Source organism: Zootermopsis nevadensis, unplaced genomic scaffold (assembly GCF_977971745.1).
Source record: "Zootermopsis nevadensis isolate Lab colony 2312 unplaced genomic scaffold, Znev_1.0 Znev_ptg000027l, whole genome shotgun sequence".
NCBI classification, from domain to species: domain Eukaryota; kingdom Metazoa; phylum Arthropoda; class Insecta; order Blattodea; family Termopsidae; genus Zootermopsis; species Zootermopsis nevadensis.
The window spans coordinates 6,450,687-6,465,481 of NW_028259159.1; the positions used below are offsets into that span (position 1 = coordinate 6,450,687).

A 14,795-nucleotide genomic window follows, 5' to 3' on the forward strand; every position below is an offset into this window, starting at 1 on the left:
TTAAAACTGTACTATGACTTCTGACCTACATGTCACAGAGACATGCCACGCCCTGGCAAATGTCATGAAAGTGTAAAGAAAAATTATGATTCGAGAATTGCTCTGTTTTTTTTTTTTTTGGTATATTTTTCCATTCTTATTTTTACTATTTCTCTTAACTTTCTTAAAGTTGGGCATTTTAAGTTCTTTACTAAAATTTTTTGTTGTGTTCCTCCCTTCAGGTTACTTGTGGGCGCACCACTAGGTAAGAACCTACAACCTGGTACAAACCATTCTGGGGCCTTGTATCGATGTCCAGTAACTACAAACTACAATGACTGTGAACAGGTGGTGACTGACGGGAAGAGAAGTAAGTTGCTGTCGGCAGGCCCTACTGAAATCCTTTCTTCATGAGATGTCTCATTATAATGCAAGAATATGACAAAACTAAGCGCAAAATTATTCATTGGTTCTTGATAAAGGAACGCCGTGTAAATACAGGTATTGCCCATCAGATGCCAAATGTGTTTTGATAGGGACAGCTTGAAGGCATCATTAAACAGATTCTGTATATTACAGCCAGTAACTTGAATGTGGAAGCATCATAAAACAAAACAGAATTTATTACAACCAGACAGACGAGACATTTGTATTTGTCATTCATAAGCATCACTTCCTTTACCAGATACATAACTGATTTTTGGTTTAGTGTTTATCAGTAAACCAGTATTAATTAAACTTGGTCAGAAAATAACCTTGTTATCACATTGGTGTGAATTTCATGTTAAACCGCGCACAGAAACTATTAGATACAAGGAAGATCTTGCATTAGAAAACTTTAATGTGTTCTGCTCACAGAAATATCGCCACGAAATTAAGTGGCGAGGGAGCGAACGCAGTCGTGGTGTGCAGGTTTCTTCATTGAAGATCTATCTTTAATTTATTTTTAGTTTATTTCAAGAAAATTATCAGAGTATGTAATTCTATGAATATTGTTCCTAAAGGAATTGGCTTGAAAATGTAGCATATCTGAGACATGATTGACAGTGTAGGAAATCTAAAATATTCTCAAATCGTGTCTAATAGTGTTGACTTGCTGTAGGAAGTAACATTCTAATTTTATAATCTCACAGTATACATCATTTTACAGACAGTCGCTGAAAGTAATGCCCATAAATTTCGAGCCTCTTTTGTATAGACATGCTACCTTTTAATGTCTTCATATAATCTCTGTTGATGGCATTTGCAGCCAGAATTTACCAGCGACACATTATAAGATTTCCGTCATGTCAGATTCATTACTTGAATTTTATAGTCATTATATAAAGCTTGTTAACATTTTGAATGTATTACGTGTATTATGTTTTTTATCTTCAGACGAGTAACGGATCGACAATGAAAAGGAAACTTCCATACGATCTGAAATAGTGGCGGCCTCTGGTCTGTTAACGTGGCTTAAGCCCTCTGCGAAGCTCCAAAAATATAATAGCACTTCTTTATGCATAAGACGTATTATGTGCAAATATATTCATTTTTGGAATGGTATAATAATAAATAATGGTTATTTCTTGTTAAGTATGACAATTTATCTCGCCTTTTCAGTGCTCATAATTGAGTTTTATATGGTAATGCTCATCAGAAGTACACGTTTGTTTAGGTTTTGTAATAATAAGTTACAATTGCAGGATATAAATTTAGATCTGTTGTTCCAAATATGTATGACACCCTAAGATGTTTTTTCAAATGAATCATCCACCCATTTTTTTACCCTCGTCAGGCATTCAGAAGTTCTGTTGAATTGTATTTTATTCCATAATAGGTATTTTATGAGGTTGACGTAGGTATGCTTGTGTTGTTAAGGTTGTCTTATTTGGTTTTTGGGTGGAAGACCTTAAAGTATTCTTTGCGATTTTGTGTGTTGTTTCATTTTCTTGTTTTCCAGGTGTTCTCAAAAAACCTCTACAATCGTCATTGGTATGCCTAGTAAATTCATCCTATGAACTGTATTTACTTGTATTCAATAGTTGTAAAGTGTAAAGTAGTTTGTCTAAGCTATGTCTGTATTAGAGATTTTAAAATATTTTAATTAATTTATTTATTATCTTAGGTACGAACGTGTAGTTGTTTGCATTTGTAGTTGACTGATTAGTGTAGAATATAAAATATTTTATATAGTTACACTCCAATAAAGAGCACTTAGTACTGGACTTTGAACCATTTAAAACATTTATCTGAGACTCAGCTAAAGTAAAGTTGGCATTATTGTTGTCAAGTTTGCAGTCAAACCATAAATATGGTTATTGTTGTCTTTGTACAAACCTGTGCATATGATATTATAATGTGCGAAGTACAGCTTATGATCTACTTAAATCACTTCCGAGTTTGCATAAATGCGTAACCAAGTGAAATTTGTAATTATTGCCCATATTGAGTTACGAAGGAAAATATATTTAAAAAAAACAGCATGTTTGTTGAGTTAAAAATTAATAAGTTGTGTTTAAAGAATGGATAACAACACATTTCCAAAACTTATTTCTCTTTACAAACTTAAATGATGTCAGTAGGATTCAAAAGTTGGTTACGAAGTTGAGAAAGGCTTAAGCTTCATTAGTCGAGACAGAAGATACGTCTCAAGACTTGAAAGGTAACACTAAATATGACAGTTTTAATCCATATTAAAAAAACATTGGAACAGCTGTGATGTCTCGAGGGATAAATGTTGTAAATGGATTAAGGTGTTTAATCTTTAGGACTTTTTCTTCAAATGTGTACCCACAAAATGTCAGGAGTTATCATGATAGAATTTTATTTCATAAGGCAAAATATTAAATAATGATTTAGATAGTTGTGGCGATTGAAGCGGAAACTTCACCTTTAGTCACAAGCAGTCCGCAGACATCATTTTGGCATAATCGGAGAAAATTTGAGCCACAGAAACAGCAAATGAATTTGTATTAATCTTAATATGTTGTTACATAAATGTTTTACAAAGTGAAATTTGGTGATGATGGACTGAAAGTATGTCAATAGCTGAACTGAAATGTGGAATTGTGCAATATAATTTAGCTTTGTTACTTAATTTTCAAGTCACTTGCATGAAATTAAATCCTCTGATATGCTGATGGTTGTATGCCATATTGGCAGTGTTGATGCTGTTTTCAACTCGATGAATGGTATATTTAAAGAATTTTGGATTCAATTTCAATAATCATCAGTTAATTATTGCAGTATTACCACAGTCTGCTCCTCGTTACTGGAGGTCTTTACTTCCGCCAGCCATCTTGGTGTTCAGTATATAACAATTTAAGTTTCATTCTACTGGGTATACCATTTAGAAATATCCTATTGCATTACGATCGCTGCTCTTTTATTTTTCCACAAGAATCAATGTCTGACTGTCTGCTGTCTGTTTTTATTTTATCTTCCTGCAGTGTTTTATTTTAAAGATCCTTTGGTTTTTAGTTTCTGTTATTGTTGTAATGAAACTCTGTTGTTTTCTTTGTTTTTTTGTTTTGGCCGTGGCATTTGCAGATCCTGAAGATGGGCAGTATGAACCGTGTAAGTGGTTGTCAACTGACTACCCCTCCTAAAGTTGTGTTCGCTCGCTCGCAAACCAGAGGTCAGACCTGTTGGTCGCTCTGGTCAGTTTGCCGCTGAGGTTGGTTTGGCTTCTCCCTCTCCTTCTCCTCCTCCAGATGTGATGCAGAAATATGCATGTCCCTGCATGTGTCGTCTCTTGCTGTGATGGAATGCGTTTGCCATCAGCTTGCGACATTATTGTACATAATCATATTTCTTTGCCTGCGACTGTATGAGAGATGCTGACTGAATGTAACACCATCACTAGGGTGCTATCGAATATTCTAATGTTTCTTCCGCATTTCATTATTACTTTTTTGTTGTAACATTTTTGGAAGGTAGATGTTTGTGATGCATCCTGATATGTATAGCATTGTAAAGACAGAATAGTAGGGGTGTAATCGATATTTGCTCCATGTTGTGACAGGCTGGTCTGCGAACATTTCAGAGGAATTAACAGTATCCACTTTCAGGGCAACATGATATTTTATTGAAGTAAACTGTTTTCTGGATATTATCTATCGTCCAAGATTAAATAAAATCAATAAAAACCGTGTCGTTTCGGAGATGGGAGTCTATCTCTGTCTTCAGGTAAAACATACTCTGTTGGACCCGATCGATAGAGCTAATCCCTATCTCACATGTTCGCCATCGTAATAACCTCAAATTTCAGAATGAGAATTGGGTATGATGTCATCTACTCCACCCTGAAAGTAATGGAAAGTGTTAATTTCTCCAAAATGTAGACATATCAGACCACCGTGTCATGGTGTTACCCCAACGTCCTCCATGGAATACTTTAGATTTGAACAGAATTACCATTCAACCTCATATTTAAACCATGAAAAATCCTGTACAGCCTGGAGAATTTTACTGTAAATTATCTTGGGATTGCTATGGAATATTCATTTATATGCGGAAGATACATATTGATTCTCTGTTTCAGAATAAGGAGGTTCTGTAAGATATTATGATGCTACACTTTGTATAACTTATTGTTTTCCCTTTCTGGCTGCTGTGTTTATATGTGTCTTTACAAATTTTAACCAGAAGCTAAAATATGTTAGTTCCAGCTCTGCCTAGTTAGGACCAGAAACATAACTACATTCAGACAAGGGGTAAAACAGTAGAACAGGGTTTGATTTCTTTGGGTATTGATTATAGTTATAGATTTCTGCACAAAGCATAGGATTAAGGGTGTAGACAGGTTACATATATTGTGGTAGGTGTGTGCTTCAAGTCGGGAAACAGCGATGGGAGTCATTTAAGGAGGGTCACCAATGAAGAATATTGACAAAATTTATTAATTGAACATCATAGTCTGGATTATTTGCAAATTTCTAGGTCTGTATTAAAACAAATACCTTTTTCCTTGCATCCTTCTAAAGAGTATCTGATATTGTCATTTTGCATAAACTTTGGGTATAATTGGGGGATATTTGACAATTTTAAGTTAAATGAAATGCCGTGTATTACCTCTTTCCTAGTGGCAAAGTAACATTTTGTATTTCAAGCTCCCTAATTTTTTGGTAGTATGAGTTTTCTGGTAAGCCCCAGTCTTATCAGTCCATTAGTACTGACTTAAAATGTAATTTATTTGCAGCTTATTAATTTTATATTTGAAACTGTAGTTTGCCACTTGGCAGTCAGGCGACTTTCAGGTTAACGAAAGAAGGAGTGTGTTTTGTTGAGTGATTTCTGTTATGAATTCTGTAAGTTTTTCCGTAAAAAATGGTTGAAAGAATGTTTCAAATTATGACCCCTTCCTACTTATTCCTTATTATTTCATAAATGCATTCATCACGCTGCACCAAAATATATCCTCGTATAATGATCATGAGATTGCATTTCATGGGTCAGTTGTGTGGGGTGCTCAGTTCAGAACTCTTGACACTAAAACTTATGTGATATAGTTTTTCAAATTTTCACCCATGTATCTGAAAAATTTGTGAGATTGTGCCCTGTTTATGTCACATGTAATACTCGTAATGAACTCTTAATTGGTTCATGATAGGGTCTAGTATCAGATGTTTGTCATTACGGTAATGAACCTTTGGATTGCATAACGGGAAATTTTGATTAGATGAATAACTGTCATTTCTTCATTAAAGTTTTTTAACACCATGGAGTTAATGAAAATTTAATTATTTATTATACAGAGAAGAATTATTATAATTCAACGATTCTTAGTGTGTTGCTTAAAATCAGTTTTTATATTTTTTTCAGATTTGATACTAAATTAATACAAGCTTTTTGAATTAATTCTAACACTAATGTAGAAGCTCTCACTATACATTAATTTAACAAGAGATTTAATAATATTAATCCACTAAAATTTTAAGTACACTAAGTAGGGCTGTCAAATGATTAAAATTTGTAGTTAGTTAGCCAATAAACTTTAAAATATATGCAAGACAAAGTTTTCTTAATAAGTGACATCCAAATGCCAGTGGTTAACGGTGTATGAATTAATTATGCAGTTGATCTCTGAAGTGATGAGTTAATACACTACACATTCTTTGTTTTATCTACATAAATGTATCAAATTAAGTCAGACATATCAACATAAGTGCATAAAGATTATCACAAAATTTTTGTAAAACTGTCGCATCAGGTTGCTTCACTGTTTAGCGTTCAAGGTAGAGATCAAGAGACAAGCTTTGTTGCTACCATGACAAGTTCTGACATTAAAATTAAGAATTTTAGTTCACGAATATGTAAAACGTTCGTATAATGAACACAGAAAATGTATGCAGCATTTTAAATGTGGCATCCTAAGTTTAAAATTATCGGAGGCATCAATTTTCTTTGCATTCTAATAAGTTAGTTTACTAAATAAAATAATCAAAATTAAGTAAGTAGTCAGTTGTTTGGAATTATTAATCATGACAGCCCTGAAAGTAACCAGTAAGAATTCACTTTATAACTTCGTATAATCTCGTGATTAATATAATAATTTTGTCTCACAAGATTCTCATACAGTAATTATCCAGTTTTGTGTGCACATGCTGCTAATACTTTCATACTAAATATTGCCCTCCTACCCATTATTTTCCCCAAATTGACCACATTTTTTTCCCCTGAAGATTGGTTTGCAGTGTCTTTTGTATTTTGGTTGTTAGAACAGAGTTGTCAGGAGGAAGTGTTCAGTTTGTGCAACATCACGGAGTGAACTGCAGCTGTTCCGGATTTTTGAAGCATGGAGAATGGAGTGAATATTGCATGTCATATAGTTTAGTGTTTGAATGACTTCATTTTTGAACTGAATGTAAATTCATATAAATTTGTATGTTTTGTTATGATGGAATTATAAATATACCTCTTTCTTAGTTTAAGTGGAGTAAAAATAAATACTCTTCAGCCTGGAACGTTTTGAAAGGGTCTAAAATTAGAAGTAGCACATGGCAAAATGCTGCTAAGACAGAGATGTCCCTATGCCTAAGCACCGTCCACGCTACTTGGCCAACCCATTATAACCTATTTATTCTATAGTAGCCTGTATAAATCACAGAGTTCCTTTCTTTGTCATATTCCCACTTCCGTTATTCCTGTTAGGCCCTAATATTTTTTACCTTGGCATGTTATTTTCAAACACTTGAACTTACTGTTGAGTAAGAAGCAGTCACATTTCACACTCATACAAGACACGTTATAAAATTGTATCCTGTTAAGAAAGGGGTCTTAGAATTTGGCCACTTTTGCCAAAACATCTCTGAATACATCTGTCGGTAAAAGAATATTTAGAATTTCACCTTGTGTACATAATGTAGTTGCAATATAAAATTATTTGTGTTTAATGTGGTTATTAATTTTGGCTGAAATTGAAACATGACTTTTGTACAGAACTGTAGATTTTTGTAGATAAAAGTATATGGGGTAATTCTTCTTGAATTATGAACAGTTTCTGAATCTTGGTTTAAGCATAGCATGGATTAAATTACACAGTGTTTTGCCAAATAAGCTTCAAGATTTTGGGTCATGTGTTGAAATATTCAAAGTTCGTAATTTCCAAAGTGATATTTTTTATGAGCTGCAGGAATTAATAGTCTCATTAAACATGAGATTCTTCTAAGTGCTGTACATGTAATCTGAATCAGTAATATGGAAATTACTGTGTGATTTAATCCAGTCAGCTTTAACTATTGTACTAAATTTTTTTTTTGAAATGGTGGGTTGTCACTTTTCTGCAATATAACAAGCCATTGGTTGTCTACAATTAATTAATGTCGCATTGCGTTACTTCCTTCACTGCACAAGCAAGTCCTTCATTTGCAGTGTGTTTTTGTCGCTCGGAATAATGTTGCAACTATGTCGCACTTTATCTCTGGTTGCCTGTTCTGAAGGGGAAATCTCATTCTTACTACATACAGATTAAATTGTTCTGGTTTTCAGGTACTGATTATATTTTTTATCTTGAGCAACAGATGCTACTACTGTCCTTCTTTGACTGTTGTTTTCTGCATACAGAAACATTACTGTTGACTGCATGATGAATGAGGTCTGAAGTGACATCATATACAACTCAGTTTTAAACAAATGTTCCATTTATAGAGAGACGTTACAACGACAGTTGCATTCATGCTTGCTGCTGTGGTCTCATTTAGTAGAGGTGCTATCCTGACAGATTGTTAGTGGTTTTCCTCAGCCTCTTCAGTTAAATGTAAGGGTAGTATGTTATGAGAGACCATTGCTGCCTCCTTTCATATCCATCCCTCGATACGATTCATGGTAAAGTTCCCAACTTATAAGTTTTGCTGTTCATGCATCATTGTTAGATATCTTGAGAAACAGTTGAATGACATTTGTGGGTAACATCTCTCTGTAATATTCAAGAACTTAAAAGGATAAAGTTGTGAGGCCATTTTGACCTCACAGTATGGTCTCTACTGCAGTTTTATGAGAAAGGAATGCATTACCCTTCCAGCGTGTGAATGGTGTGTTTCGGGAGATTTTGTGCAAGTTTTTGAGTTGCTGAGCCGTGGGAGATATGTGATGCATTTTTTCGTACACCAACTTGTATTGTACATACTTTTTATAAAGACAGTTGTTTTGCAGTGTGCATGATTTGATTTTTGCATCAAAATGCTATGTGCTATTTCGTATATCTATACATTTTTCATAAAAATAATTTTGAATAGTTTTAAATGCTCTTTTGCATCAGTCACTTGTGCATCAATGTCTGATTAAATTCATTATGTTTAATAGCAAATGTTCAAATGCTTTTAATAAAATATGTAGATTTACTGAAATTATGGGAGCAGTAATTCCCACAGTTTTAGGCTGAGTGAATACCATTTTTGTGGGATAACGTCTGATTGTGTACATTTTTTATCAGTCCCTGTCATAATTATTACAATAATTCCTCCAAATTGGAGGGCCTGACAGTATTTGATAAAGTTAGAAAATCTGTAAAAAAAAAAAAAATTGTGCTGAAATCTTGAAAATGGAGATTGTGTACTTTGAACAGAAGTTTTATTTTGAAAGAACATTCGAAAGGATGTAATAATATGTTAACTTTGAATAATATCATGTATTCTCAGTAGCTTGCCCATCGTAATAGAGATAACAATAACGATCCAGTTGTCTTTGTAACATAAGGGTTTAACTTATGATTTTGTAGGTAGTTCAAAACAGAAATTGAAGTAGAAATAAAATGTTTTGTGTAGTTGTTAATTTCAGGTTATTTCTACTGTTGCTGATGTGTTTAACAAAATAGCATCATCTGTACAGAAAAACAAAACAAATAATTTTAAGAATTATACAAACATGCTTTGAAAAATTGGTTTTATTTTCTGTCATTAACACAGAAACATTACAAAATCAATTTGTTGAATCATCGTTATCGTACATTCTGTGTGTGTGGCAGTCATGATGCACTTGTGGATGCACAGTTGTAAGAAGCAAAGTGGTTGGCCTAAGTGACAATGATTGCTATGTACTTTCATTTTTTAAATATATATATATACACATACATAATATACTGTGCTTTTATGTTACGTGTCCTTGTTAGAAGGATCAGACATGGGGTTACTAGATGTCATTTACTAGAAACTATATTTTTGAAACTGCACAAGCGAAGTACTGACTGGCCATGTTTAAGATCTCATTAAGTTTCATTTTGATGGAACTTTAGTGGTTACTAGTTAATTGAACAACACATAGTGCCCCAAGTATACCACAGTTCTATGAAATTTGAGGTTTTTTATGGCAGCTAAGTACAGTGAAGTCTTCTTGTGTGATCATCTGCTGTTGGTACAGAATAGAACCCAGTGTAACAGACTCCCGTTTCATCCATTATCAGAGACTGAAATGAGTGACACATATTAGCCAATATATGTTCATATAGATCTGTTGGCGCCCGGTGCTCATCGGCCAAGAGTAAGCAAAAAGGAGAGGTGGGCAGAGTCGAGTGGTTACCCATCTAGCAATTGGCCTGGCTTGGTGGGTTTCTTACTGTTGATGGAGACAAAATCAGTCTCCAAAACATCAGAGTAATATTCAGTACTAATGCAGCTGATCACATGAGAATATTTTTTTTTTGTATTACAGTTCTGCCTGGTCAGTTTATAAAAACTTGTGCAACATTACAGACATTTTAAAGTAACTGCTGGTCCAGCTAACAGTAGGACATTTTAAGTGTAACCTCTGAACTGTGAGAAAGTATATATACCTAAATAAAGTGTTTCCCTGTTTAAAAAATTTAATGTTTGGATTGGGTAAATACTAGGGTTGATATGGCAACAGATTAATCGGCTAGTCATGTACTGTTAATTGATTACTTGGCTGAAAAATCTGAAAATTAACCTGTTAACAGAAACATACCTTGTCATGAGGAAGATTATACATTTGTAATTTTAAATCTGGACCTAGTATAAACATTGGTTTAGGATGATAGTTTTCATTCTCAAATTAAAAGTCAAAAAATTTTTGAAGAGCCATTTTCTGAATCATGTAATAGGTGTAATGTTGAACCACAGATAACAGAACTGTGAAATATACTGAATAATTTTGAGTATGGAAGATGAAGGTGTACATACTATATGATTTCTACATTATTCATTGTTCTGTAATTTTTTAACATAGTGCATAGAAATGAACCCAATATCCTTTTAATAGTTGATCAACGTAACTTTTGCATCTGTTTTGTTGCTCAGTGAAGACTCTGCATTTGGTTTAGTTGTTGATATATGTGGTGAAATTTGTTTCTGTTATAACATTTGTTTACAAAGAATATGGTACTGATTGAAAATTAAATATCGTAGTCCTGTCACATTTAAATTCTTGGCCTTATTTTTCAGTCTTGTATGCATAGATCTAGATACATAGCATATCTATCTCACAGTTCATTGGTTAAAATTGCAAGTTTTTAATCTGTGAGGTTGTGCTGATTACAGCGGTTGACTCGAAGAATCTTATGCCTCCTGGAGATGATGAGATAAAGGACGGTCAGTGGCTTGGTGTGACAGTGCGCAGCATGGGACCTGGTAAAAAAGTCATGGTATGTGGTCTTCCTAGTGTTGGTTTGTTGGTTTTAGGAGCCCAACTTCTGCATGTTCCATCCAAATCCCTGAGTCTCAGTAACAACAATAAATTTGTCAGTCATCATAATAATCTGTTCAAGAAAAATTATAACCATAGAATCAGTCAGCTATTTTACACTTTTAGTTTGGTAAATTGTTCTTACAAGGATAATTAACCATTGTTAAATAAATCATAGAAGTAATAATTTCATGTACATGTGTTAAGTATAAGTCTGTTGTATCCAGCTTCACTTTCTAATTTTGGTTGCCAGATGAAAGACTACATTTCCATTTATAATGGTGAAAGTAGTTGGTGGAAAAGAGGAGTGTTAATGTTCTGGATACTTGAGCAGGACAGAAAAGAATTGTCTGAAATATGCAGTTACATAGTTACATCATTCAGCTTTCTTGTTAAATTACACCTGATTGGTGAATATGTTTGTTGCCTGTTCAGAAATATGTAAGCAACAACAATGGCATTGTATGAAGAGAAACTGGGCACTTGCAGGGATGAAGGTTATTTATTATACATTAAACTAGAAAGGGCTTTGCTTTCTTTCATTCAGTGTGATTGATTGTAGGTCAGTTTCTCTTTACATTCTTGATAAATGTACATATTTATTTTACATTGTTATTAATAAATTTTTAGTTTTGTCGCACTTGTATCAAACACTGTTGAATTATCTTAATCTAACAGTGTTCTTTTATGAACAATATAGCTGGGTGGTTAGCACTTCTGTTTTGTGTTTACGAGGTCTTGGATATGTCTTGGGCTAGAGATCGGCTATTCCGAGATTTTTTTTAGCTTTTCCTCAGTCCCTCCAGGTGAATATACCTTAAATTAATCCATGACCACTTTCTTCCATATTGTTTCCAGTTCATTAATAATCGGTAAAGTCATTAAATAAAATGTGAGATAGGCCAAGGCTTGTAGTATGCATTCAAGGAAGAAAAAATGCACACACAGGTTTGGTTATAGAATCTCGAAGGAAAATCAGTGATGTGTGTTTATCCATTATAATGGGTTTAAATATTAAATATATTTACTTATATATGGATGGTTCAGATACCAAAAGAAACAAAGGGTTCTATTAATTTAGTTATATGAAATTTACATCAAAGTTAAGTATAAAAATTGTTAAAAAATACATATTATATCCCATAAAATGTAAACATCAATATTCCTAGCTTACACTCATTGGCTTCTGACCTGTACATGTCTGTTTTTTAGGCCATTGTCATACTTTATTATTACATGATTGCTGTATATATTGCATTGTTTCCTGCAGGTGTGTGCCCACCGCTATATGAGGAAGGGTTTCGATTATCAATGGGGGCAGGGCCTTTGCTACACGCTCAGTCAGTTTTTGGACTATGATGAAACATGGGAACCATGCAAGGGTCGACCCACAAACAGGTAATACAAAACTTTACAGCTACGGAACACAGAAGGTTTTATGTGTGTAAGAAACTTGGCATATCACTCTATTGATTTCTTGTTAGTGAGATATTTGCCTTTTAAGAGAAGGGCATTATTCTTATCTGCAGAGCTCATGAACAGTATGGCTACTGTCAGGCAGGAACTAGTGGTTTGCTGTTGGATGACACAGCAGTGATTGGCACCCCTGGTCCCTACACATGGCGTGGGACTGTGTTTGTTATCAGCGTGTCAGAAAACTTCTTAAATCGAGACAAGACCATCTACCATGGGCCGTTACTGGAACACGAGTCACCTGTCGATAAGTACAGCTACTTGGGTAAGAGTACACATCCTCCGTTAAAGAAGATGGAGAAATGCGTGCCAGCTGTGTGTTTAGCACTGTTCACTGTAATGTCAGGATTTAATAGACAGGTTTATTGATGGGTTACTGTTGATTCACTTGCACTTACTGTCGCAATGAACATTTAAGAAATAAATCCAGTGCTAAAATAATTATCCAAATTTTGGTAGTGGCATTTGTTCCACGTGATGTGAAGTAGTTATATAACCATGAGTCATTATTCTGGAATAGGATATTAGCATTTCCTGTACTGCACATGTTACGTATGGTACGCTATGGCTTATTTTCATTGAAGTAATATAATTTCTTGCACACCAGAATGGTGGTTAAAGGATTGTTACTGGTTTACGAGAACTTTGTGGGAATTACTTTCTTATAGGAATGTCTGTAACTGCTGGACAGTTCTTTGGCAACAAAAGTGCGTATGCTGCTGGTGCACCAAGAGCAAATGGCACTGGTCAGGTAGTGATCTTTACTAAGAAACGACCGACGGAGAATCCGATGGACGTGCAGCTTATTCTCAGTGGGGAGCAGTTTGCCTCCAGCTTTGGTTATGAACTGACAAATGCTGATATCAATGGAGATGGGTATGTTGAAAGGATTCTTGTTAGGGTAAACCACCGCCTGATACTCAGGTGGTGGTTTTATTTTAGCGGCGGTTTACTCGGTTTTTGGAATCGGTATACGATCAATTCAAGTGACGGATTTTGTTCTTGAAGTGCTTATCTATTTCAAATGTGAGGCTTAGAATAATGGGCATGTGCTTGGTGGTGACAGATTGCAGTGTTTATCATTACAGTTCATGCCAGTCCCATTTTAAATATGAAAATCTTGGTTCATCACAACATTTTATTTTATGTCTTGGCACAGCAAATTGTTACTCATATCTCTTTCTCTTTAGATAGGCACCAGGGACATCTAGACCAGACAATGCAAATTTCAGTTTCATCAGTTTGCCATTTTACCGCTGGAGAAAGGAGCCCCCCCCTCCGGATACATGCCCCCCTCCCCCAATTCCCTCTTTCTCTGGTGCCTGTTTTAGAGAAAATTGATGGAACCCACAACTATACAGTCAGCACTTGGTGGTTACTTACTTCCTTAATTCGATCCGCTTCTACCTTACGGTGTCAAGGTTTTGCAAAGAGCTCGCCATGCTCAGTCTGGCTTGCTCTCTTAGTTTACTTTTAATTAGATATATTTTGAGTGTGCTGGGGATTGGCCAGGAGCACTCTAGCATGCCCCATGCAGCAGGAAGCTTAGTTGGTCAGCTTCTTCTCATGCTGAGTTTTACAGGGAGAGTTGAGACTTCTCTCCCTAACCATCCTCCTTTCTCATCCGGGCTTGGGACCGGCCATGGCGGAGTTTGCACTTGGTGATAACAACAAAAATTCCTGCTGTTAGCAAGAATCAAACTCTTCTTGCCCAGTTATTTACTGAGTGAGTCATCCCACCTCACACTGATGTGCTGTCAGAAAATAAATCACCCCAGGAGTTTGCTTATAAGGCTGTTTCTGTTGCAGTTTTCCTGACCTTATAGTGGGTGCTCCGTTCTTCTTCAGCCGAGAGGAGGGAGGCGCTGTGTATATTTACACCAACAACAAAAACCACTGTTTGGACTGCAAGAAACCTTTGAGACTGACAGGCAAACCAGAATCCAGGTTTGAACGTTTCAATTTACAGTCAGTGTGCCAAACTGCGTAGTATTTCGCTATTTTAGTTTCGTCCAGTAAATTGAGATACTTTTATCTCTTGTTTTGTATGGTTTGGAACTTAGTCTGTCACTCTTTGGGGAGAAAGGGGATTGAGGCTGTTCCAGAACAGAGTTTAAAGCAAAATGTTTTGACATATAAGAGACAAATTAATGAACAACCAGAGAGAAATATATAACGAGGAATTTTATAATTTGTACTCTTTTCCTATTATTGTTCATGTGATT

The 14,795-nt window shown here is 35.0% G+C and overlaps 1 protein-coding gene across 3 annotated transcripts in view; it reads left to right on the forward strand.

The window, feature by feature from the left end:
• mew (multiple edematous wings) overlaps positions 1-14,795 on the forward strand; it is a 46,819-nt gene that overhangs the window by 21,049 nt on the left and 10,975 nt on the right. Inside the window, exons 2-8 of one of the 3 annotated variants that reach the window (XM_022084390.2) lie at positions 222-349; positions 3,511-3,537; positions 10,953-11,056; positions 12,368-12,495; positions 12,627-12,835; positions 13,239-13,446; positions 14,380-14,517. In XM_022084390.2, coding sequence (XP_021940082.2) covers positions 222-349; positions 3,511-3,537; positions 10,953-11,056; positions 12,368-12,495; positions 12,627-12,835; positions 13,239-13,446; positions 14,380-14,517 — 942 coding nt within the window. Of the gene's footprint in view, positions 1-221; positions 350-3,510; positions 3,538-3,612; positions 3,638-10,952; positions 11,057-12,367; positions 12,496-12,626; positions 12,836-13,238; positions 13,447-14,379; positions 14,518-14,795 lie in introns of those variants that run through there. The other 2 variants (XM_022084391.2, XM_087356585.1) reach the window with 2 other exon arrangements.